Raw genomic sequence first — 25612 nt, forward strand, 5'->3', positions numbered from 1 at the left:
GACGTGTCTGTTTTGCGCAAAATACCCTTTTTGCACAAGATCCTTATGCCTCTCTGGGACAGGCGTAAGTATCTTGTGCGAAAAGAGGTTTTTGCACAAAATGGCCACAGCCACACTGCTTGTTTTTGCTCAAAAACCCCTTGCGCAAAAATGGACTGAAAGAGATTATGCGAATGAAGCATGAGAAAAAGCTAATCCGCATTTCATTTGAATTGCCTCTTTTGGCAAAACTCATAGTGTAGCTGTTGCCACAGTGTGGAGTTGAGAGGAGAATGTTTCCTATAGTTTATGCAGAAGGGACTTTTCCGACCATGTCTGTCTCACACGACAGGCTCTGAGTATGCTCAGCCCTTTCCAGATTAAACACATCCCATACTGGGCAGCACTGGCAGGTCCAGCGCCTTGAATTGCTCACCAACCACTCATCTCTTTAGGTGTTTAAACAGTCCCCTCTTGCAGTGCAAGAACTCAGGTGATGAAAACTAACCTAGCTCTAGAGGTTGAACCTCTCTAGGGCGGCACCCTCGGTACCTGACCGGTGCCAAACCAGAGAATATGTCGGACCATGGGAGGTCAATATTGTGTAGCAGCATTACCAATACTTCCACTGCTCACAGGGTGTGTAGGAGACAGTTAGGGGTAAACTAGAGCTAGAGAACAGCACAGAACAGAGAGCCAGGACTGGTGATTGTAAACAAATTTTATGAGACTGTGGGAAACTTGGCCACACCCATGACAAGTGGACATCTAGCTACATAAAACCATGCTGGATGATGGATGTGGCTGGACCAGAGTGTTGGACTAGAGAGGTTCAACTTGTACTGACTTCCATGGAGCAAGGCAGGTGTACTTTTCCTCCTGTGCCTGTTGTTTCACTGTGCAAGAGCGGTTGCTCTGACTGTGGTTTTTACCTCCAGGGGCTATTTGTATGCCGGGTTGGAGTTCGGTGCAGAATGTTACTGTGGACACAAAATCCAGGCCTTAAATGTGAGTGAGTCCGAATGTAACATGGAGTGCAAGGGAGAGAAGAGCAACATCTGTGGAGGTGTGAACCGTCTCTCCATTTACCGGTTGGAGCTGGCCCAGGAGTCTGCAAGGAGATGTAAGTAATAACCACGCTGCTGTTGGAAATTGAAGCAGTTCATGTACATGAATTGGAAGGTGTAACATGGAAACAGGGAAAGGGCTTGGCTGGAAGCATTTGCATTTCTCAGAGCTATGTCCGCCCCCCCCCCCCCTCTTTGGGGTGGAATGCACATAATGAATGGCCCTTTGCACTAGGCTGCATTTCATCCTGGGTGACCCTGTCAGCTGGAACGCTGCGCTCTCCTGGTCTCATGCTGACGCCTGTAGCCCAAAGCGAGCAGGCTGGGCATCCAATGCACCTCACTGTTTTGGGAGCTTGGCTTGGGTTCTGATGCCTCCCTGCAATGTTCAGAGGCACCGGACCTCCCAAACAGTGAAGGGCTCAGCTCTCCAGCAAGAGCTTCAGCACCTCTTGCGCGGAGGATTTAAGTGACGAGAGGGCAGCTCTTGAGGGGCAGACCAGGCCCAGGGGGGGCCGGGCTGCTCTCTTACCTGTGATTGTTTTCTGAGAAATTCATGGCCGTGTTACAACTGGGGTTTATTTGAGGGTGAGTGGAGCCAACAGCCACCATGGGCCCCCAGCTCTGTGTCCCTGGAAGGGGTGGTGCCTTGGGTGGAAGGGGTGGTGCCGGTGCCAGCCTGCCCTCAGTGCCATCTGTAGCACAGCATGCTCCCCCCTATGGCCCCCAGAGCCGCACAGCACATACAGCGGGGCTTTGTGGTGGCTATTTAAAGGTCCTGGGACTCTGGTCACTGCTGCTGACTTTGAATGGCCGGGGGCCAGGACAACTGCCCCCTTTGTCCTCACTCCCGTCTGAGGGCCTGTTGTGGGAAGGCTTGTGGCGGGAAGTGTGGCACACATTATGCCCTCTAGGTGACCATACAAGTCCCCATAATCCTTTGTGAAACAGGGGAAGCCATCTCTTGCAGTTAGAGTGAACTGTGACCGGGCAACATCCATGCCTAGCTTGGCTTTAGGCTCCGCACCTCTAGTTCCCGTGGGGCACAATACAGTAACTGTAGGGCTACTTCAGGCAGCCATTCTGTATCTTCCTGCTCTCAAGGAAGGAAAACTTTACATTCGTCCCATGAACTGTGCCTGGCCTCTTTCGCTTTTCCACGCTTTGCCTCCCCCCACATTCCTTGTACGAGTGATGAGCAACATTCAGTCCTAAACGAGGGAACAGAGGAGAGGGATTTGATTATGACCCAGGGCAATGTGTTACCAGGCCTGCCATTGGGAGGGGAAGGGCAAAGAGGACAGTTGTCCTGGGCTTCTGGCTGCTACTGCAGCAACGGCAGCAGCCCGAACTCCTAGCCCTTTAACTTGCCATGGAACGTGATGCGGTTGCCTAGGGACTGGCATCCTGTGCTCCCTGCAGTGCTCCAGGCTGGGCTGGCCCAGGCTCCACCCTTCCACCTGAGGCCCTGCCCCTTCTGGGGTCATGGAGTCAGACCCCCCACCTCCAGACCCAACCTTGCCAAGGGCCCCCTGGTAGCCACAGGCCCACCTTGACAAAAATAGATGGCAAGGCCAGAGACAATCATGGCACATCGCTGTTGGGGGCTGTTGTATATTATGAGGGGAATTATTCAGAAGGTGGCTGCTGCATCTGGAGCAAGACAGGAGAGGGAAAAATTCAATACTGAATCCATTACACTTCTCCATCCCCTTCAACGCTAAATCCAGCTATCAGAAAATCCTAGTCCCTGTGCCTAGCTGAGATGAACGACTGTCTGACAGCTGGAAAAGAGATGGTGGAATTGCACTCACCTGTTCAGAAATGAAACTCTGCCCCTCACTGCCTTTCCTCCAGCCCCCCCTTAATCTTGTGGAACAATGCACCAAGGTTATGTTCGTGGCACTGACACGCCGATGTGACCTCAGGCAAATCTCTTAAACTCTGCTTCCCATCAGTAAACTAGGATTAATTATATTTACCTTCCTTTGTAAAGTGCTTGGAGACCCACGGAGGAAGAGCGCCATAGAAGAGTAAAGCGTTGTTATTCTCCTGTATCGTTCAGGAGTCTGGAAAGGGTGATGGATTGAGCAGGTCACCACTGGTTGTCACTCTTCAAGAAGAGAAATAAGGAGGTGCCCGATTTTGAGCCCTGTTGTGCCAGAGTAACTTGTGTGGAGTCATTCTATTTAATATGATGCGAAAATATGTCCAGAATCTAGACATCGGGCCTTTAATTCCTCCTCATCCTGGAAGAAGGGAGAAACTTTTGGATTAGGAATGTCATATTCCATTTGTCCTGTAGAAATGATGCCCACAGAGGTGTGGGTGGATATCAGAATCAAACATGGACACTTGTTATTCCTCTAGGAGATGAAGAATATACACAGACTCCAGAAAGGAGTGAATGAACTTCCATTCCATTCTACTCCTAACAAATGCTTGCTCCCTCTCTCTTAATGGCACTCCTTTGGCTTCCCGTTAAGTTACACAATAATTACCTTCCCCCCCTCCCCGCCCCGTTTTCAGCCTTTCTTCTGACACTCCATGGCAGAAACTGCCAAGAATGGGGTTGTTGTGATGGTAAAGTGTGCAGTAGCCGTCAAATTACTCCAACTGGGGTCTTGCCACAATCATTTTAATAAGGATTGATTGACTCCACTGGCATAATTTAGCAACAAATAACGGAAAGAAGAAAACTCGAGGCCAAGCACTTTCTGTGATGAACTACATGCCAGATTTTTTTTCTTGAAATGAACCTTTACAAAGATACAAAGGCTGTACGTGGCTCACATGTAGATCCAGGCACTGGGAAACCTTAGGGTTTGGACTACAGGTGAACAAGATACTATGTTAATAGCAAGTACCATGGGGCAGTTGTAGCAGCAGCAATCAGAGGGTAATGATACTTTGGTCTCATTTTGGGTGTTCGAGTTAATATGCAGGTGTGGAGGGAACGTTGGTGGCCTGTGATATAGACAAGGTTAGCTGAGGTTATCTTGGTCTTGAGCTCCCTTTTGGTCTGAGCTCCAGAATTATATGAGAGGAGGAAAGGGTCATGATTTTAGCACAAGCATGGAATGATCTCTAATGCATCTTATGCCAGGCAGACAATTGTCACAGAGACTTCAGAACCATCCTTCCCCAGATACAGAATACACAGCTGCCTAGTATCAGAGGGGTAGCCGTGTTAGTCTGAATCTGCAAAAGCGACGAAGAGTCCTGTGGCACCTTATAGACTAACTGAAGTGTAGGAGCATAAGCCTCATGAAGAAACTTGCACAAGTACAAACAGATATCATCTTTCTCTCCAAATGCAAACGGATGGACATTATACCAAATGGACTGAAGGTGAAAAATCCATTGCTATCTACATACTGCACAGACTACAGTGAGAGATTATGCCATATACTATCCAAAAAACTGAGGAACCACCTGATCAGCATCCTGTACAGCAAACAGGAAAACATCAAAAAAGAGCTCTCCAATCTGGAGTCTCTCATAAAACACCAACCTTCTGCACAAATGGACTTTACTAAAACAAGACAGGAGATCTACATTACACACTTCACTTCTCTACAGAGGAAAAAGGACTGTAAGCTGTCTAAAATCCTACCTGCCACATGGGGCCACAACAATGGTACCCCTAACTCACCCAGCAATATCGTCAATCTCTCCAACTACACACTCAGCTCGGCAGAAGAATCTGTTCTATCTCGGGGACTCTCTTTTTGCCCCGCCACCCCCACTAACATGATTCAGTTCTGCGGTGATCTGGAAGCCTACTTTCGCCGTCTCCGTCTCAAGGAATACTTCCAACACGACACTGAACAGTGCACTGACACACAGATACCTTCCCACCAACAGCACAAGAAGAAGAACTCCACATGGACTCCTCCTGAGGGCCGAAATGGCAGTCTGGACCTCTACATAGAATGCTTCCGCCGACGTGCACAGGCAGAAATTGTGGAAAAACAGCATCGCTTGCCTGGTAACCTCAGTCGTGCAGAACGCAATGCCATCCACAGCCTCCGGAACAACTCTGACATTATAATCAAAGAGGCTGACAAAGGAGGTGCTGTTGTCATCATGAACAGGCCTGACTACCTAAAGGAGGCTGCCAGACAACTCTCCAATACCAAATTCTACAGGCCACTTTCCTCAGATCCCACTAAGGAATATACTAAGAAACTGCACCATCTGCTCAGGACACTCCCCAAACAAACACAGGAACAAATCGACACACCTTTAGAGCCCCGACCAGGGTTGTTCTATCTATTACCCAAGATCCACAAACCTGGAAATCCCGGACGCCCCATCATCTCGGGCATTGGCACTCTTACTGAAGGACTGTCTGGCTATGTGGACTCTCTGCTCAGACCCTACGCCACCAGCACTCCCAGTTACCTTCGTGACACTACGGATTTCCTGAGAAAACTACAATGCATAGATGATCTTCCAGAAAACACCATCCTAGCCACCATGGATGTAGAGGCTCTCTACACAAACATCCCACATGCAGATGGAGTACAAGCTGTCAGGAACAGTATTCCTGATGATGCCACAGCACAACTGGTGGCTGAACTCTGTGAATTTATCCTCACACACAACTATTTCAGATTTGGTGACAACATATACCTCCAGACCAGTGGCACTGCTATGGGCACCCGCATGGCCCCACAATACGCCAACATTTTTATGGCTGACCTGGAACAACGCTTCCTCAGCTCTCGTCCACTTACACCCCTTCTCTACCTACGCTACATCGATGACATCTTCATCATCTGGACCCATGGGAAGGAGACTCTGGAAGAATTTCACCATGATTTCAACAGCTTCCACCCCACCATCAACCTCAGCATGGACCAATCTACACGGGAGGTCCATTTCCTGGACACCACGATACAAATAAGTGACGGTCATATCAATACCACCCTATACAGAAAACCTACCGACCGCTATACTTACCTGCATGCCTCCAGTTTCCATCCCGGACACACCACACGATCCATTGTTTACAGCCAAGCACTGAGGTACAACCGCATATGCTCCAACCCCTCAGACAGAGACCTACACCTACAAGACCTTCAACAAGCATTCTGTAAACTGCGATACCCACACGAGGAAGTGAGGAGACAGATTGACAGAGCCAGACGTGTACCCAGAAGCCTCCTGCTACGGGACAAGCCCAAGAAAGAAACCAACAGAACACCACTGGCCATCACCTATAGTCCCCAGCTAAAACCTCTCCAACGCATCATTAGTGATCTTCAGCCCATCCTGGACAATGATCCCTCGCTCTCACAGGCCTTGGGAGGTAGGCCGGTCCTTGCCCACAGACAACCCGCCAACCTGAAGCATATTCTCACCAGCAACTACACACCGCACCATAATAACTCGAACTCAGGAACCAATCCTTGCAACAAACCTCGGTGCCAACTCTGCCCACATATATACACCAGCAACACCATCACAGGACCTAACCAGATCAGCCATACTGTCACTGGTACATTCTCCTGCACATCCACCAACGTAATATATGCCATCATGTGCCAACAATGCCCCACTGCTATATACATCGGCCAAACAGGACAGTCCCTACGTAAAAGAATCAATGGACACAAATCTGATATTAGGAATGGCAACATACAAAAACCTGTAGGGGAACACTTCAATCTTCCTGGACACACAATTGCAGATCTAAAAGTAGCCATCCTGCAGCAAAAAAACTTCAGGACCAGACTTCAAAGAGAAACTGCTGAGCTACAGTTCATCTTTAAGTTTGACACAATCAACTCTGGATTAAACAAAGACTGTGAATGGCTTGCTAACTACAAAAGCAGCTTCTATTCTCTTGGAATTCACACCTCCAGATCAGCTGCTAGAAGTGGGCCTCATCCTCCTTGATTGGATCCACCTGGTCATCTCCAGCCTGATCCTGGCCTGCATATTTATTCCTGCCTCTGGAAATTTCCACTACATGCATCTGACGAAGTGGGTCTTTGCCCACGAAAGCTTATGCTCCTACACTTCAGTTAGTCTATAAGGTGCCACAGGACTCTTCGTCGCTTTTGCAGATTCAGACTAACACGGCTACCCCTCTGATACTTGACACCATGCAAGGCACTGCATTTAGCCGTATGGAGTGGAAATCTATCAACCTCATGAAGAAACTTGCACAAGTACAAACAGATATCATCTTTCTCTCCAAATGCAAACGGATGGACATTATACCAAATGGACTGAAGGTGAAAAATCCATTGCTATCTACATACTGCACAGACTACAGTGAGAGATTATGCCATATACTATCCAAAAAACTGAGGAACCACCTGATCAGCATCCTGTACAGCAAACAGGAAAACATCAAAAAAGAGCTCTCCAATCTGGAGTCTCTCATAAAACACCAACCTTCTGCACAAATGGACTTTACTAAAACAAGACAGGAGATCTACATTACACACTTCACTTCTCTACAGAGGAAAAAGGACTGTAAGCTGTCTAAAATCCTACCTGCCACATGGGGCCACAACAATGGTACCCCTAACTCACCCAGCAATATCGTCAATCTCTCCAACTACACACTCAGCTCGGCAGAAGAATCTGTTCTATCTCGGGGACTCTCTTTTTGCCCCGCCACCCCCACTAACATGATTCAGTTCTGCGGTGATCTGGAAGCCTACTTTCGCCGTCTCCGTCTCAAGGAATACTTCCAACACGACACTGAACAGTGCACTGACACACAGATACCTTCCCACCAACAGCACAAGAAGAAGAACTCCACATGGACTCCTCCTGAGGGCCGAAATGGCAGTCTGGACCTCTACATAGAATGCTTCCGCCGACGTGCACAGGCAGAAATTGTGGAAAAACAGCATCGCTTGCCTGGTAACCTCAGTCGTGCAGAACGCAATGCCATCCACAGCCTCCGGAACAACTCTGACATTATAATCAAAGAGGCTGACAAAGGAGGTGCTGTTGTCATCATGAACAGGCCTGACTACCTAAAGGAGGCTGCCAGACAACTCTCCAATACCAAATTCTACAGGCCACTTTCCTCAGATCCCACTAAGGAATATACTAAGAAACTGCACCATCTGCTCAGGACACTCCCCAAACAAACACAGGAACAAATCGACACACCTTTAGAGCCCCGACCAGGGTTGTTCTATCTATTACCCAAGATCCACAAACCTGGAAATCCCGGACGCCCCATCATCTCGGGCATTGGCACTCTTACTGAAGGACTGTCTGGCTATGTGGACTCTCTGCTCAGACCCTACGCCACCAGCACTCCCAGTTACCTTCGTGACACTACGGATTTCCTGAGAAAACTACAATGCATAGATGATCTTCCAGAAAACACCATCCTAGCCACCATGGATGTAGAGGCTCTCTACACAAACATCCCACATGCAGATGGAGTACAAGCTGTCAGGAACAGTATTCCTGATGATGCCACAGCACAACTGGTGGCTGAACTCTGTGAATTTATCCTCACACACAACTATTTCAGATTTGGTGACAACATATACCTCCAGACCAGTGGCACTGCTATGGGCACCCGCATGGCCCCACAATACGCCAACATTTTTATGGCTGACCTGGAACAACGCTTCCTCAGCTCTCGTCCACTTACACCCCTTCTCTACCTACGCTACATCGATGACATCTTCATCATCTGGACCCATGGGAAGGAGACTCTGGAAGAATTTCACCATGATTTCAACAGCTTCCACCCCACCATCAACCTCAGCATGGACCAATCTACACGGGAGGTCCATTTCCTGGACACCACGATACAAATAAGTGACGGTCATATCAATACCACCCTATACAGAAAACCTACCGACCGCTATACTTACCTGCATGCCTCCAGTTTCCATCCCGGACACACCACACGATCCATTGTTTACAGCCAAGCACTGAGGTACAACCGCATATGCTCCAACCCCTCAGACAGAGACCTACACCTACAAGACCTTCAACAAGCATTCTGTAAACTGCGATACCCACACGAGGAAGTGAGGAGACAGATTGACAGAGCCAGACGTGTACCCAGAAGCCTCCTGCTACGGGACAAGCCCAAGAAAGAAACCAACAGAACACCACTGGCCATCACCTATAGTCCCCAGCTAAAACCTCTCCAACGCATCATTAGTGATCTTCAGCCCATCCTGGACAATGATCCCTCGCTCTCACAGGCCTTGGGAGGTAGGCCGGTCCTTGCCCACAGACAACCCGCCAACCTGAAGCATATTCTCACCAGCAACTACACACCGCACCATAATAACTCGAACTCAGGAACCAATCCTTGCAACAAACCTCGGTGCCAACTCTGCCCACATATATACACCAGCAACACCATCACAGGACCTAACCAGATCAGCCATACTGTCACTGGTACATTCTCCTGCACATCCACCAACGTAATATATGCCATCATGTGCCAACAATGCCCCACTGCTATATACATCGGCCAAACAGGACAGTCCCTACGTAAAAGAATCAATGGACACAAATCTGATATTAGGAATGGCAACATACAAAAACCTGTAGGGGAACACTTCAATCTTCCTGGACACACAATTGCAGATCTAAAAGTAGCCATCCTGCAGCAAAAAAACTTCAGGACCAGACTTCAAAGAGAAACTGCTGAGCTACAGTTCATCTTTAAGTTTGACACAATCAACTCTGGATTAAACAAAGACTGTGAATGGCTTGCTAACTACAAAAGCAGCTTCTATTCTCTTGGAATTCACACCTCCAGATCAGCTGCTAGAAGTGGGCCTCATCCTCCTTGATTGGATCCACCTGGTCATCTCCAGCCTGATCCTGGCCTGCATATTTATTCCTGCCTCTGGAAATTTCCACTACATGCATCTGACGAAGTGGGTCTTTGCCCACGAAAGCTTATGCTCCTACACTTCAGTTAGTCTATAAGGTGCCACAGGACTCTTCGTCGCTTTTACAGCTGCCTAGGTCACCTGAAAATGTCAGGCACCACTGGGTCTTAATGTCCACCCATCTGCCTATTCCTGTCCTGTAAAAAATAATAAATAGTCTTGCAGCATCTTAGAGCCTAAAAAATATGTAGATAGTATCTTGAGTTTTCGTGGGAACAACCCCCTTCTTCAGATGAATGGAGTAAAAAAAAGTCCAGATACAAGAATAAATAGGGAATGGGGTGGAAGCAAGGGGAAAAAGTCATGAATTAGAATGTTCAGGTTACAACAGTGGTCTCCAACCTTTTTACACCCAAGATCACATTTTAAGTCTCAGAACAGGCGAAGATCTACTGCCCCACTCCTTCCTTGAAGCCCCGCCTACATTACATGAGGAAATCTAATGTAAATGCACTGCGCAGCTGCGCAGTTCAGAGAGGGCTCAAGAGCTACTCTCGGAGCCCCTGAGATCTACCTGTAGATTGCAACCTACTGGTTGGTGACCAGGGGGTTACAAGAAGTTGATGGAGAAGGTGCAAATTGTTCGTAAGTACTCATTGTTAGTTGGTTAAGTCATTAGGATGTGGAAGGTAGCCATAAAAAAAAGTGTGAATAAAAACATTACCTGGTTAGCACACTACCTTCCACATCCTGATGACCGTAACCAGTAACAATGGTACTTAAGAACAATTTGCACCTTCTCTACCAGCTTCTTATAATTTGAACACTCTAATTCATGATTTTTTCCCCTTGCTTCCCCCCAACTTTACCCTATTTATTCTTGGATCTGGACTTTTTATACTCCATTCATCTGAAGAAGTGGGTTGTACCCACAAAAGCTCATGATACTATCTACATATTTTGGTAGTCTCTAAGGTGCTGCTAGACTATTCGTTACATTTTTCTTCAGATGAAACCTTCTTCTTCCTGTCCCTGTTCTGTGACTCTGCTTCCTCCAGAGAGGGTCTATTTCACTTACAAGGGAAAAAGCCTGCCAGACCCATTAGAAGACCGAGCCTGTGAATGAGCCTTGCAAGTGGTGATGAAGCCATTTTACAGGCATGGGCTAAGCCCGGTTTCTGAATTTACTCTGTGCGTCAACAGGAGCTCTGTTTAAGATTTGCTTAAAAAATATTTCATTGGTGTGCTGCTGAAGATTATAAAATCACATCTCCAAAAAATCGTTATCACCCCGACTGCTGTTGGGCGCAGGGGCAGCAGTTTAATAGAACTGCACAGGACTCAATGCAGCCTAAGGATAGCCCTGCGAGACATGCTCAGGTCAGCAGCAGAGACGGTCCAGTGCCTAACGCCCTGCACTAGCTTACCTCTCATTGTGCTTTCAGGCAAGGCCTGATTTTTCCCCAGCTGGCTCCTTCTTCTTGGCTTGTTTTGGTGTGTCCCAAACTGGTTGTCAACAGCTAAGTCCGCAGCAAGCTTGAGCTTATTTGGGTCTTCTGTTGGGAGCAGTGAAATGCTCTCCATTAAAATTGCAGCATTGGCATGTCTCTCTTGGCAACTGTCCTGAGACGTTAACGCTGTTGCAAATCTATAGGACACTTATAATCAAAGGGCCTTTTTCTTGCAGTGAGCTGGCATTAGCATTTGCCAGAAGCAGGCATGAGGAAAGCGAGCATCTTGGGAAGCTTAGCTCTTATAGAATATGTGTTATTAATTTACAGTGGAAGGTGTGTCGGCATGGACCTGTCAGATGCCATTAACCTTAATGCGGAGATACAGATATCAGGGTTCTTTCCTGTATTACAGGAGAGCTGAGAAATGGACTGTCTGAATCACATTGCTTACTGACAGTACTTTCATAATTAAGCGAGCACCAGCTATGCAGTGAGCCTGACTAATTAGTTCATTCCTGCCAGGCAGACCAAAGTCTTCCTGAATGATTGCTTGGTAAATCTGCCAAATTATTTGAATTTCTTCTGATTGAAAACAGAGGCTTAATAGCTCTTGTTTGGGGCGGACAGTGCCTGGCTGGAATGTGAGCCGCATGGAGCCCTACACATCTTAAATGGTTTGCCTCTGCAGCTCAGACTGGTTTAGCAACAAAAAGAACACACTTGGATGTGAGTAGGCCTTACTGTCTGACATGGCACAAGTTGTTTTGCTATTTACTTCTTGTGTTATTGTAGTATCTAGTAGCCTCAGGCATTGGCCAGCAGGGCCAATCATAGGGGCAGGCAAGCTCGGCGGTTGCCCGGGGCCATCATTTTCAAGGGGCCACCGACAGAGCAGGTGTTAGGGGTGGGCTGAAGAGTAGGTGTTAGGGGTGGGCTGAAGAGTAGGTGTTAGGGGTGGGCTGAAGGTGTTAGGGGTGTGTTAAGGGTGACCACATTTTGGCCCGACCTCCTGAATCCTTCCCCCAGGTTTCCCTGGTTACTCTCCGACCTTTTTTTTTTTCTTGCTCAACAAATTTTCCCTGGCATTTTTTGTTTGTTTGTTTTTGCTTGACACATTTTTGTTTGGTATTTTTTTTTAAACCATCTGGCATCCCTACAGGCGAGCCGGGAGGTCGCTTGGGGCTGCCAATTGGTTAGGACTGGCCCTGTTGGCCAGGACCCCATTGTGCCAAGCTAGGCGCTGCACAAACACAGCACACACAGAACCAGCTGTAAAGAACTTCCCATTGGAATGAGCAACAAGAGACAGCAGAAGGAAACATACAGATATGTAAGGAAAGAGACAACACGGGTCAGCATGATAGACAGTGGTCACAGAAATGTCTTCTAGCACTTTCCATCAGGGGGTAGCTTGGCAAATACTACTGAGTGACATCTCCTCAGCCCCCTCAGTAAGTAACACAAAATCATCATCCACATTTTGCCAGTGGGGAAACTGAGATATGAAGAGCTCCTGGGGAAGCCTGCAGAAGGTCTGGGAAATAAAAATGTTGTTTCCTGGGGGTCTCAGACCAGCGCTCGAGATCTCAAGAGCAGTTTGTAGTGTGCTGATCAGGTGACCACTGAGGTCATATTAAACAACTAAAGTACAATCTTCATGAGAGGTTATCATGGATTTTGTAGGTTTGTTTTAATTATAAGAGTCTTGCCAGCTCCTTTCAGGGGATATGTCTACACTACAGCACTAATTCGAACTAACTAACTAGACCTAAAAACTAATTCGAATTAGTGTTTTGCTAATTCGAACTAGCATGTCCACATTGAGTGGACCCTGAACCGAGGTTAAGGCTGGCCGGAAGCAGTGCCGGCAGGGCATCGGATTAGGACTTAGAGCGTGGAGCTGCTGTCTCAGGCTAGCCGAGGGCTGTGCTTAAAGGGACCCGACCCCTATCCCGGACAGACAGTTCTCAAGGTTCCCTGCTTGCTTGTCTAACTCGATGAGGGACAGCAAAGCAGTCCTGTCTTGGACTGCCCTGAGTGCCCTCACTCAGCACATCACAGCACTCGGCCATCAGCCTGGCTGCACTTGCCGCAGGCTGCCATCTGGGGGGGGTGTCAATCGGGGAGCTGTCAGGATCTAGGAGACCCTGCAGGAGAGCTTCCACCCCGAGGAGCCCGCAGAGCCACCCCATTCCTCCCTCACCTCCTTCCACTTACCCCTCCCTAGCCCCCCTTCCTGATGTAAAAAATAAAGGACACGTGATCAAAAATAGAAACTCTCTTTATTTAACAAAACTGCAGGGGGGGAGGGGGATTAACCTCTGGGGAGACTGGGAAAAGGAGGTGGGTGAGGGGAAGAGAGAGGGTGGGAGAGGTGAGGGGGAAACCTAGGAGGAGGGCACTGGAAGGGGGAAGTCAGGAGAAGAAGGAGGAGGGGAAGTATAAAACTATGGTACGCCATATCTTCAGTACTGTGTACAGATGTGGTCTCCTCACCTCAAAAGAGATGTTTTGGCCTTGGAAAGGGTTCAGAAAAGGGCAACTAAAATGATTAGGGGTTTGGAACAGGTCGCATATGAAGAGAGGCTAAAAAGACTGGGACTTTTCAGCTTAGAAAAGAGGAGTCTGAACGGGGATATGATAGAGGTCTATAAAATCATGAGTGGTGTGGAGAGGGTGCATAAAGAAAAGTTTTTCATTTCTTCCCATAATAGAAAGACTAGAGGACACCAAATGAAATGAATGGGTTGCAGGCTTCAAACTAATAAAAGGAAGTTCTTCTTCACATAGCAAATAGTCAACCTGTGGAACTCCTTGCTGCAGGAGGCTGTGAAGGCTAGAACTATAACAGAGTTTAAAGAGAAATTAGATAAAGTCATGGAAGTTGGGTCCATGGAGTGCTATTAGCCGGGGGGTAGGAACAGTGTCCCTGGCCTCCGTTTGTGGAAGGCTGGAGATGGATGGCACAAGACAAATAGCTTGGTCATTGTCTTCAGTCCATCCCCTCTAGGGTAGCTGGTGTTGGCCACTGTCAGCAGACGGGCTACTGGGCTAGATGGACCTTTGGTCTGACCTAGTACGGCCGTTCTTATGTTCTTATGTTCTAAGCTCCTGGGTTCGCATGTGGCTTTTGGTGGCCAGGCTGGCAGCTATCCTGCCCTAGACGGCCACTTTCCTGTGCCTAGTGTGGAGGTCGTGCACATTGGAGGCCAAACCTGGATGAGGTCCACGATCTCTGCACTAGACCAGGCAGGCGCCCACCTCTTACGACCCCAGGCAGGCTCCTGGGAGCTGCCAGCCTGGTCCCAGGAAGAGGCGGAGGGCTGGGTGGCAGCGGGTGGCTGGCTTGTGCCGTGCCAGGTGCAGGGTCTGCTGGCTGGGTGCTGGCAGGCTTGCACCTGGCACGGGCACTGTAGCCAGACTGTGCCCCTTTAAGGGCTCCGGGGCCGGGATGGGGGCAGACGAGTTTCCCTGGTGGTGCCCAGAGTGGCCACCAGGGCAAGCTGGGGAGGGCTAGCCTCCCACTAGTTCGAATTAAGTGGCTACACAGCCCTTAATTCGAACTAGGCGTTAGTCCTCGTGGAATGAGGTTTACCTAGTTCGAATTAAGCACTCCGCTAGTTCGAATTAAGTTCGAACTAGCGGTTTGTATGTGTAGCGCCTATCGAAGTTAATTCGAACTAACGGCTGTTAGTTCTAATTAACTTTGTAGTGTAGACATACCCAGGTTGATCTGCTCCCTAGGTGTTTTATTCAGATGTTATTTCCTAGCTTATAAAGCCCGAAGGAACCACTCTCATAATCCCAGTGCCACATAGCCCCTTAGCTAATTCCCCTTTGCCTGAGAACAGATCTTTTAGAAAAAACGGCCCATCTTCTTTTTAAACTTGCCGTTTGGGATGTTGCTCCCCGGGGGCCACGTTTCTAGTCAGAGGGTGTCTGCCGAACAAGGGCTCCAGCAGCACAGCTGCAGTTGTGCTGCAGTCGTGTTGTCATTTGACACTTCCTATTCCCACTGAAGGGCTGTGTCTACACTGGGCCACTTATTCCGGAAAATCAGCCGCTTTTCCGGAATAAGCTGCGAGCTGTCTACACTGGCCCTTGAATTTCCGGAAAAGCAACAACGCTCTACTGTACAAAATCAGCCACTATTCCGGAAAAGCTACGCTGCTCCCGCTCAGGCATAAGTCCTTATTCTGGAATACTGTTCCGGAAAAGGGCCAGTGTAGACAGCCCAGTAGTCTTTTCCGGAAAAAAGCCCCGATCGCGAAAATGACGATCGGGGCTCTTTTCCGGAAAAGCGCGTCTACATTGGCCATAGATGCTTTTCTGGAAAAAGGGCTTTTCCGGAAAAGCAGCCTGCCAGTGTAGACGCTCTTTTTCCGGAAATACTTATAACAAAAACTATTCTGTTTTAAGCATTTCTGGAAATTCATGCCAGTGTAGACACAGCCAAGGTGTTTTCCTCCAAGAGGCTGATGGAAGAAGTTACAGGGTGGGCGAGGCTGACCTCGCTGCAATGCTCAGGGGGTGAAAACCACCATGGCTCTGCACAGTGTGGCTGGGTAGACTTGTGTTTTAGCTGTATAGACCAGGATTAAATGTGTCTCATTTCAACTTTCAGCTCTGAGAAATTATTACACCTTAGTCTGCTAGAGAGAGGGGCCCTCTATTATCAAATTTCTGTTCCCCACCTAGACACTTAGCCCTGGTCTACACTAAGGAGTTATTTTGAAATAACCTCCCTATTTCAAAATAGTAAGGGCAGCATCCACACTACCAAGCCCCCTATTTCAAAATAACGGGCTGGTTATTTTGGAATCTGTACTCCTGCTTTCCTCAGGGGAATAATACTTATTTCAAAATATTTATTTTGAAATAGCGGTAGTGTGGACTCTCCACGGCTGGTATTTCAAAATAACTACTCTCCAGCGTAATACAAAATAATTACTCCCCAGTCCTTCCTGCAGCTCTAAGTTGAGGAAGTGCATCCACATTAATGGAGCCTGCCTCGGACTAATTTCAAGGCTTCCCCATAGTAGGGACACGCTATTTCGATTTTGTTATTTTGAGAGTTATTATTTCAAATGTAGTTGTTTCGAAATAATTTCCTAGTGTAGACATGCCCTTGGAGATGGTGAGCACATTATTCCTTAATCTTCCCTGTTGTAAACTAAAGAGATTGAGTGGCTTGAGTCAGTCACTATAAGGCGGGTTTTCCAATCCTTTAATCATTCTTGTGGCTGTTCTCTGAACCCTTCCCGACATGTCAACATTCTTCTTGAACTGTGATCGCCAGAACAGGATGCAGTATTCCAGCAGCAGGAGTATCAGTGTCAGTTACAGGAGTAATACAATCTCCTCACTGCCACTCCACATTCACATTAACCCTTTTGGCTGCAGGGTCACCATGGGAGCTCATTTTCAGCTGAGTATCCACTGTGACCCTCATGTCCTTTTCAGAATCACTGCTCTCCAAGATAGAGTCCCCCCACATTCAAGTGCAACCTGAATTCGTAGTTCCTAGATGTATGACTTCACATTTAGCTGTAAATGCATTTCATTTGCTTGTGACTAGTTTACCAGGCAATCTAGATCACTATGTACAACTGACCCACCCTCTTCCTTGTGTATCCAGTCTTTGTGTCCTCCGCAAACTTGATCAGTAATGATTTTCTGTTTTCATTCACAGCATGGGTAACAATGTGAAATAGCCTGGAGCTAAGACCACAGGGCCCCTGGAGATACATCTGGTCAACAGAGTAACACTTTGAGGCCTATCGTTTAGCCAGTTTTTAATCCATTTGACATGTGCCAGGTTTATTTTGTGAAATTCTAGTTTCTTAATTAAAACATCACATGGCACTGAGTCAAATGTCTTACAGAAGTCTAAGTATATTCTATCCACAGCTTTATGGCCAAATGTGTAATCTCATCAAGAAAGAATCCAAGTTAGTTTGACAAGATCTATTTTCCATAAATGCATCTTGATTGGCATTAATTACAGTACTCTCCTTTAATTCTGTTTTAGCCAATCCCATACCAGCCATTCCATTAGTTTGTCTGGGAGCTATGTCAGACTGATCAGCCTATAATTATCCAGGTCAGCCTATCTATTCTTTTGAAATATTGGCACACCAATAGCTTTCTTCCAGGATTCTGGAACTTCCCCAGCATTCTAAGACTTATCAAAACAATACTGATTATTCAAACAGCACTTTGGTGATCTTGTCTAAAATTTACTGGATGAAAGTTGGATGTTTAATTTCAGTAGCTGCAGCTGATTATCGTCTTTAGTTCCTGGCAGAAGGTTAAGTATTTCATCATCATCTGATATGCCTGCATCATCTGCTCTTTTCCCAGTGACAGAGCAGAAATGTTTATTGAACACAGCAGCCTTTTCTACATTATTACTTCTAGTAGAGATTGGTGTGTCCCTTGGAATAATCCAAGAACCCATGTGAACATCCATCAGTTCAGCAAACCTGAAGCGGAGCTTTGAAAAAGTTTGCACTTTCCTCTCTAAGGCCACCTGTTTGTTAATGAACAGGGTTGGACTAAAATGTGGGGATGCCCAGGCAGTGAATTCAGCTGATTTCTGTCTCTAAGGATCTGACTCAACAGGTTGCTTTGATGAGCAGGTCTTCTGCTGCTCCAGTCCCTTTAGGAGAGCAATTCTTAACATAAGGACAACATAGGAACAGCTATTCTGGGTCAGACCAAAGGTCCATCTAGTCCACCATCCTGTCTTCTGACAGTGGCAAATGCCAGGTGGAAAACGTTGCAGTCTTGACCAATCAGAGACCCATCTGGTCTCTTTTCTGAATCAACAACTTTCTCTTGACATCCCTATTGACCTGTGCTCATTGGCCTTGAGCGTGAATCTAGCTTCACTTCTAATGCAGTGGAGTGCGGTAGCATTTCCAGTAGTTTCTGAGCATTTATAACATGGATGGGGAGAACCACATGAAATGAGGACTGTCCATTTGTGCGGAGCCTTGGAAATCTATTTTGCTCATTGGGCAACAAATTCCCCACAAGTGAATGGTGAAATTTGGATGAACAAGGATCGCCTGCCTCCCTCTGAGTATATCCATGGCAAGAGACAGAATCTGAAGAACTTCTTGCTCTGCTGTCCCAGGCACTGTGTGCTCGGTATCCCAGGAGAGGATAAAAATAGAGATAGACTTTGCTCCTGGGCTTTCACTTCTATTTTTTAATGGAAGCAACCAGCAAAATGCAGCAACACGAGTCTCACTGGAAAAGGCCCCTCTCATAGAAGGAACAAAGCTCATTCCCGGCAAATTGCTTTTGCCCTTGTTTCCTGGCTGCTCGAAATGACTCATTCAAATGCCATTAGCAAATCTAGCTTCACAGCCATTAGGCAACAGCAGATCGTTATCATAATAGGACACAGCAAATGCTCTCCGGACGCACAGAATATGAGGGGTTTGTAGGGGTGGGGGTGCAGATGGAAGAGGCTGTGTAGAATTGATCCCTGTCTGTGGGCTGCCAGGGAATGGCAAAGCAAACACTGCTGATACATGGAACCCTTCTGTGAAAAATGTGGCTCTGTCACTTTTTTCAGACTTTGTTTCCCCACTTTTCAAGGGAGATAATTCTGTCTATCTTCCAGGTGGGACATTCCCCTCATTCACAGGGCTATAAAATGCTTTGAGTATCCACAGACAGGAAATCTGGTCTTCTGGTTAAGAGACAAGCTGGGATTCAAAGTTTAGTCCTGGGCTCTGCTACAGACTCCTTTTGTGTCCTTGGACAAGTTGCTTCACCTATGTGTGTTTCAGTGCTCCACCCGTAACATAAGGGAGATGTAACTTCCTTCATTTATCCTGTCTGTTTAGATTGTAAGTTCTTTGGAAGACTCTTGTTCCTGATGGGAATTGACAGAGCTGAGCTCATTGGGATCTCGGAGTTGCCATGATGTGAAAGGCTAGTTCTGCACTTCACCACCTGTCTTGACAATGGACAGGAATCTCTCTCTGACAGAATGTTCTTTGTGTCCTTTACAACATTGCGCCAGCAGTCTCCGATGTATCAGCCCCCCATCTTCGGGAAGGAAAGATGACCTGAGTGTCCATACATCAGTAACTTGACTAACAAGGCTGGCCTATGAGATTCTGGAGGGATGTGAAATTCTGGTGAGCTCCCTTCAGAGGGTGGCTTAGACGTCAGGAAAAATAAATGCTCATGAAAGAGCAAAGGCTGGATGTGACTCTGGAGAGACGTTGCTGATTCAGGAAAGCAGGCAAAAGTCTCCGAGGGAGTCAAGGTTCAGCGGCTTGAAAATAGAGCTGACAGCTGAACCCATCACCATGCACTAAATGTCTGGCTTCTCCAGCTGGCAGGGACACCATGGGCCATAAAAGCTAAGACAGTTGCAGGACATGCTCGTATTGGGAGCAGGCAGGAATGAGGGGTGGCGAGCAATGTTCCATCTAATTTTTCCCCCTCATGCGCAGAATACATTTTGTTCTGTGCACTGAGGCATGTACAGATGTGCACCACCAGAAGAACACATGCTGCCAGTTGTGGGCACTGTAGGCTCTCTGCTAATCAGTTAGGCCGCATTTGAATCTCTTCTTGATGGCTGCCCAAGTGCTTAGCTCACAGGGAACACTGAGGCTATGTCTTACTAGCATGATTTTCCGCAAAAGCACTTTTTGCAGAAAAGCGTCCGTACCAATCTAGACGCGGTTTTGCGCGAAAAAGCCCCGATATGCTACAAGAGTAGCATAGTATTTCCGCAAGAACACTGACAATCTTACATGAGATCGTCAGTGTTCTTGCGCAAATTCAAGCTCCCAGTGTAGACAGCTGGCAAGTTTTTCCACAAAAGTAGCTGCTTTTGCGGAAAAACTTGCCAGTCTAGATGGAGCCTGGGGGCGAGTTTCCTACAGGAGAGTTGAGTGCTATAGGTACAGTGGTGACACTCTCTGTCTTCTCTAAGGTGCCTGCCACCAAGGGAGCTGAACACTCAGCAGCAGGCAGAAACACAGGCTTTGTGGGGGATTTCTGTGTCCTATTATGGTGCAGTTCCTTGCCCTGTCAGTCAGCAGTGCAGGAAACCAGTATTAAATCAGAACCTGGCTAGCACCTGGATTGTTTACTCTGCTCATCAGTAACGATACGGAGTCTTAGTCTTCCCACCTGGTCTGATGATTAACACACCTGTTGTGTTCTTCCTGATGCTTCTCTCTGGGCCAGGGACTGCTCCTTTGTTTATTTTGTGCAATAAGACCCTGATGCTTTTACTGGGCCCCTAAGGCACCTACCCTAAAAAACAATAATCATGATCTATAGGAAGAGCGGGCTTTGTAATTTGCAAGTGATGCTGCACTGGAACACTTGGAGACTTCCCTTCTGGTTCCGAATGTCACACCCAGGTACTGTGCTTCTTTGGGATCTAGACATGACATGGAACTGGCAGATGAGGAGAATAAAATGATAGTCATTAAACAAGCCAGCTGATTGATTCATGGGCAACTAGACCCTGTTCAATGGGCACACATCGGGCACATCTTGCAGATCAATGCCCTCTTTCCTGTCAACGGTGTTTAACGGAACAGAAATGTGTTTAATAAATCAAGCAAGATCCATTTTTTAATATCACAAAAGTTTTGTTCTCCTGTGGTTTTGTGGATGAGGCCTGGTTATGACCGGGGTTTCCTGAGGTGGAAGGTTTTATAGTGGACTCAGAGATGGCTCATAAGCCCCGCCTGTCTCATAATTAGCTAGTCACTTGCCACCTAGAGGAATGCATCTCCTGCCTTTGACCCAAATGTAGTTGGCTCGCTTGTTTTGGGGGGTAAGGTGGGCGTAGGAGGAGCCCACTGGTGCCTCAAGAGGGAACTCCCAAGAGGAGGGTCATGCTGACTCCACAAAGAGCTATGGCAGTTTGCGGTTAAGTCCCAACTTTCTACCGACATCTGAGTTGGGCAGGGACAGTCGAGCTTGGGTCAAGCCTTTGAAAGAGGCAGCAGAAAAAAACTGGTCAGAAACCAGGAGGGAAGGTTCTGGAGGCATAACGGCTGCTTGGTTTGGTTTGATATTGTTCGTTAAGTGCTAACAGGCTGTTACAGGAATGCCATCAGCTTGAAACTCCTATTTCCTGTGGGTGTAGCCAGCAGGCGGGGAGGGGGAGGGCGGATGCCCTGCATGGGCCCCTGGATAAGGTGAGGGAGTGGATCTGTGCTCCTAGAAGGGGTGGGGTGGGGATGGGGGCAGCCAGTCCTCTGTGCCACATAGAACATGCCACGCCACTCCCCAGCCCTCCGCGTGACACTCCAGTAGTGGTTTAAAGGGCCCCGGGTATTCAGCTGCTATGGCTGCTGCTGTAGAATTGCAGCAGCTGGGAGCCCTGAGTTCCTTTCAGTCACCGGACCCAGGAACAACAGCCCCCTTTGCCCTCCTCCCTCCCCTGTGGGCAAGCCTGGGGGTAGCTATCCCTGGTGATCAGGGTTGGTGGCAATTTTATACCTGAAGCAGGGCCTAAATAATCCAGTGACTTGAGCAGAGTTGTCCAGCAAATCAGTGGCAGACACAGGGTTTGGGAGTCTTGCCTTCCAGTCCTGCTCTAAACATCAGACTTTGTCCAAAATACAGACAGTTTTTTTAAGGGAGAACTCTCCATAAATTCACCGGTGCATGTTCTTGTCACAAGGTGACATGGGCTATATCTAGACTACAACAATAAATGGGAAAAATAATCGCAATTTGCGGTACACAATTTTTTTTCTGATTTACTTCCCGAAGAGGCTTTTCTGAAATTTGGTTCATCTGCATGGGGCCAAATTTTGGGGAAACACCCTGTTTTGGAACATCCCTTCTTTCTTGTAAAACGAGGTTTACAGAGAAGCTGACAAAACGCATCCGCTTTTCCAACTTTTTTTTTGGAAAAGCGGATGCATTCCTGGAACAGTTCTGCAGTCTAGATGTACCCTTGGGCAGATCAGTTCTGCTGGCTGGAAAACCCATCACCTCCCATCAAGGGTCAAGGTAATAATGACCCACTTTGCATAAATGGAGCCAGGACTGTGAATGGAATGTGTGTAACCTGGTTAAGTGATTTGGACAGGCAGATTAACTGTAACCCAGCCAAAGAGGGGGAAAAGGGAGAGACAGAAAAGCAAAGGCATCTCTGAATGCAAAGTATTTCTTTAATGAATCAGAAATAGGTTTTTGATCTCTCTCTGACTTTTTAAGGCTTTTGTGAGTCTTGCCTGTAATTTCGTATTCATTGTATTCAGCCTCCCTTCAGCCTTAAGCCCCTAGACTTGTGGGGCTCATTAGCAGGTACTTAAATGTCAAAGGGAGAGAGAGAGAGAATCTGTCCATTCAGGTGAATGATCATTTACAGTGATTCTGGATGTGTCTAAGATCTCCCGCAGGAATGGCTTGGGGTTTTTGCCAGCTTGTCCCACAGGAAAGCCGGGAGAAATCAAATTAGAGAAATGCAAATGAACACTCACAAATTGTTCCTGGCACTGGGATTACTTTGAGAAGGCCAGAAGGGAGTGGAGTAGCTGCCAGCGTACTCTAGGAAGCTTACACACTCCTTGCTGCAAAGCCACTATGGGTACAGACCTACTGCATGTTCCCATTCAAAAGCCAGAGTTAATCAACAGGTTTATGCAGCCATGTACCAGGGATGGTTTAATTTTCTGGGTGCGGCATCTTGATATTTCCAAAGAATCAGCCATTTTGTTCTGAGAGCTGCAGCAGCCTGTGACGGTGAGACACATGTACTGTGCTCACTCTGTTTCTCTCCCTTCCGTTTGTTGACTCACTGGCTACATCTAGACTGGCATGATTTTCCGCAAATGCTTTTAACGGAAAAGTTTTTCTGTTAAAAGCATTTGTCGAAAAGAGCGTCTAGATTGGCATGGATGCTTTTCCGCAAAAGCACTTTTTGCGGAAAAGTGTCCGTGCCAATCTAGACACGGTTTTGAGCAAAAAAGCCCCAATTGCCATTTTTGCCATCGGAGCTTTTTTGCGCAAAACAGTTTTTAGCTGTCTACACTGGCCCTCTTGCACAAAAACATTTCCAGAAAAGGGCTTTTGCCTGAACGGAAACGTCAAAGCACTTGTGCAAAAAGCACTGATTTTGGACAGTAGGACGTCAGTGCTTTTGCGCAAAATCAAGCAGCCAGTGTAGACAGCTGGCAAGTTTTTCCGCAAAAGTGGCTGCTTTTGTGGAAAAACTTGCCAGTCTAGATGCAGCCTCAGAGTTTTTCCTTAATCCAAACTGGTAGCCACTTTGGTTGGAAGTGAAAGTTCATGAATAATGGATTTTCCAGGAACAATTTATACAAGAAATGGGGGGTTGCCAGATGACTGAAACAAAAATACCGAACATCCCCCCCGCCAAAAAAAGGGAAAAAATTCTGTTGAAGAAAAAAAAGGGGGGGGGGGGGGGGAGACCACTGTTGTTGAGAAAGAAAAGGACTCCAAGACTTATTAAGCAAAAAAACCAAAACAAAAAACCAGCATTAAAACAGCATGTCCCCTTTAAGAGTGAGTGCAGGGATAGGAACAGGGGAATGGTTGAGCACTAAGACCAGGGGAGTCATTGCTTCCCCTTGGCCTTTTTTGCTGGCAGCCATTTTTTGCCAGCAGCCTTGCGGAACCAAGTAAGCATGGGGACTGGGGTCAGGGGGCTGGGGGTTTGGGAGCCGGGGAGATGGGGAATGGGGTTTTACAGGAGGCGAAAATACCAGGCTGTCCGGGTGAATATTGGACACATGGCAACCCTACACTGCTCCTGCCCTCTGGAACTGCACCTCAGGAGCCCCCTGCTGCTATACCCATTTCCATATAGTAAAGGGCACAACAGGACTCAGGATGGAGGTAGGATTGCCAGGTGTCTGGTTTTCGTCCAGACTCTCCATTATTCAGGTCCCCTGTCCAGTAAAAAAATAGAAAATACCAGACACGTGAAATGTCCGGTATTTCCTGTTTCCAATTTTCTCCTGCCATGTCTGAGGGGGGTGGGGGATTGAGGAGTGTGGGGCCATTTAAAGGCGCAGCACCCCTTTTTATTTTATTTTTTGCTCAATAACTTTGGTCTCCCCCCCCCTTTTTTTTGCTCAACAGATTTTTTTCCTGGTGGGTTTTTTTTCGGGGGGGGGGGGAGGGCGGGGTGTTCAGTATTTGTTGTTAAACCATCTGGCAACTCTAGATGGAGGGAGCTGGCTGGCTGCTGCTCCTATTTCTGAACATGCTCAACATATTTAAAGGGGCAACACACATCTCAGTCACTCATACATTTTGTGTTTCTCTCCCTCTCTCTCTCACTCACTCACACACACACACACACACAGAGAGAGAGAGAGAGAGAGAGAGAGAGAGAGAGAGAGAGTCTGTCACATTCACCAGCCCAAACTTGTATGGTTCTAGTTACTTCTTTCCAAGTGTTATTTGCACCACAAGTCCCTGCCCCAGCCTGCTAAAAGTGAGGGCAGAGCCTCAGAGAAATAGTGGAGCAGGAGTCGGGGCTAGACAAGAGGCAGGGAAGGGGATGGGGCAAGAGTGTTTGGATTCCAGGTAGATCTTGGATTGGTCTGAAATTCAAAAAGTGATCTTGCGCTAAAAAGGTTGGAATCCTCTGGTGTGTATGATGGAAGCTACTTCAAATCCAAGCATGCAGCCATACTCCCAGTGCTGCTAGGTGCAGCACCTATGATTTTTTTGGATCACTGGTAGTTCCAAAAACAGGGGGGAAAAATCACTTCAGGCCAAATCAAAATTGCATTTTTATTTTTTGACAAATGAGAAGAATGGGGAAAAGTCCTTTTAGAGTGGAATGAAATGCTTTGCAGCAAATTTGAAAACACTTTTGAAGTTGTTAAAATAAACAAAGGACATTGCTAAACCGAAAATCACTTCACATGAAAAAATCAGATTTTCATTTTGAAAATGTTGAAAGGAAATGAAACAGTTTTTCCAGAATTTATTTTGGTAGGGCTTTTTCTTCTGATTGAAACAATTTGGCAAAATTGACATGAATTCACAAAATGTTCAATGAAACAGAATCTGTATTTTTCATTTAAAAAAAAATTGGTGGAAAAATTTTGCCCAGCCCCACTTTGAAGCTGGGTGGTTGGTTTTTGTATGTGGAAATTCATAACAAACAATATCTGAGACATCAGAGTCATTTTCTCTGCCACATATAAGTCCGTACTGGAGTAAGTAAGGGTATGTCTAGATTACATGCCTCTGCTGACATAGTCAATGAAGCCGGGATTTA

The 25612-nt window shown here is 47.1% G+C and overlaps 1 protein-coding gene across 3 annotated transcripts in view; it reads left to right on the top strand.

Moving 5' to 3' along the window:
- The window catches only part of WSCD2 (WSC domain containing 2), a 229759-nt gene that overhangs the window by 136971 nt on the left and 67176 nt on the right, over positions 1-25612 (top strand). For all 3 annotated transcript variants that reach the window (XM_075898761.1, XM_014572916.3, XM_075898762.1), the window contains exon 4: positions 918-1102. In XM_075898761.1, the coding sequence (XP_075754876.1) occupies positions 918-1102 (185 nt within the window). The remainder of the gene's footprint in view (positions 1-917; positions 1103-25612) is intronic.

Source organism: Pelodiscus sinensis, chromosome 15 (assembly GCF_049634645.1).
Source record: "Pelodiscus sinensis isolate JC-2024 chromosome 15, ASM4963464v1, whole genome shotgun sequence".
Taxonomy (NCBI): domain Eukaryota; kingdom Metazoa; phylum Chordata; order Testudines; family Trionychidae; genus Pelodiscus; species Pelodiscus sinensis.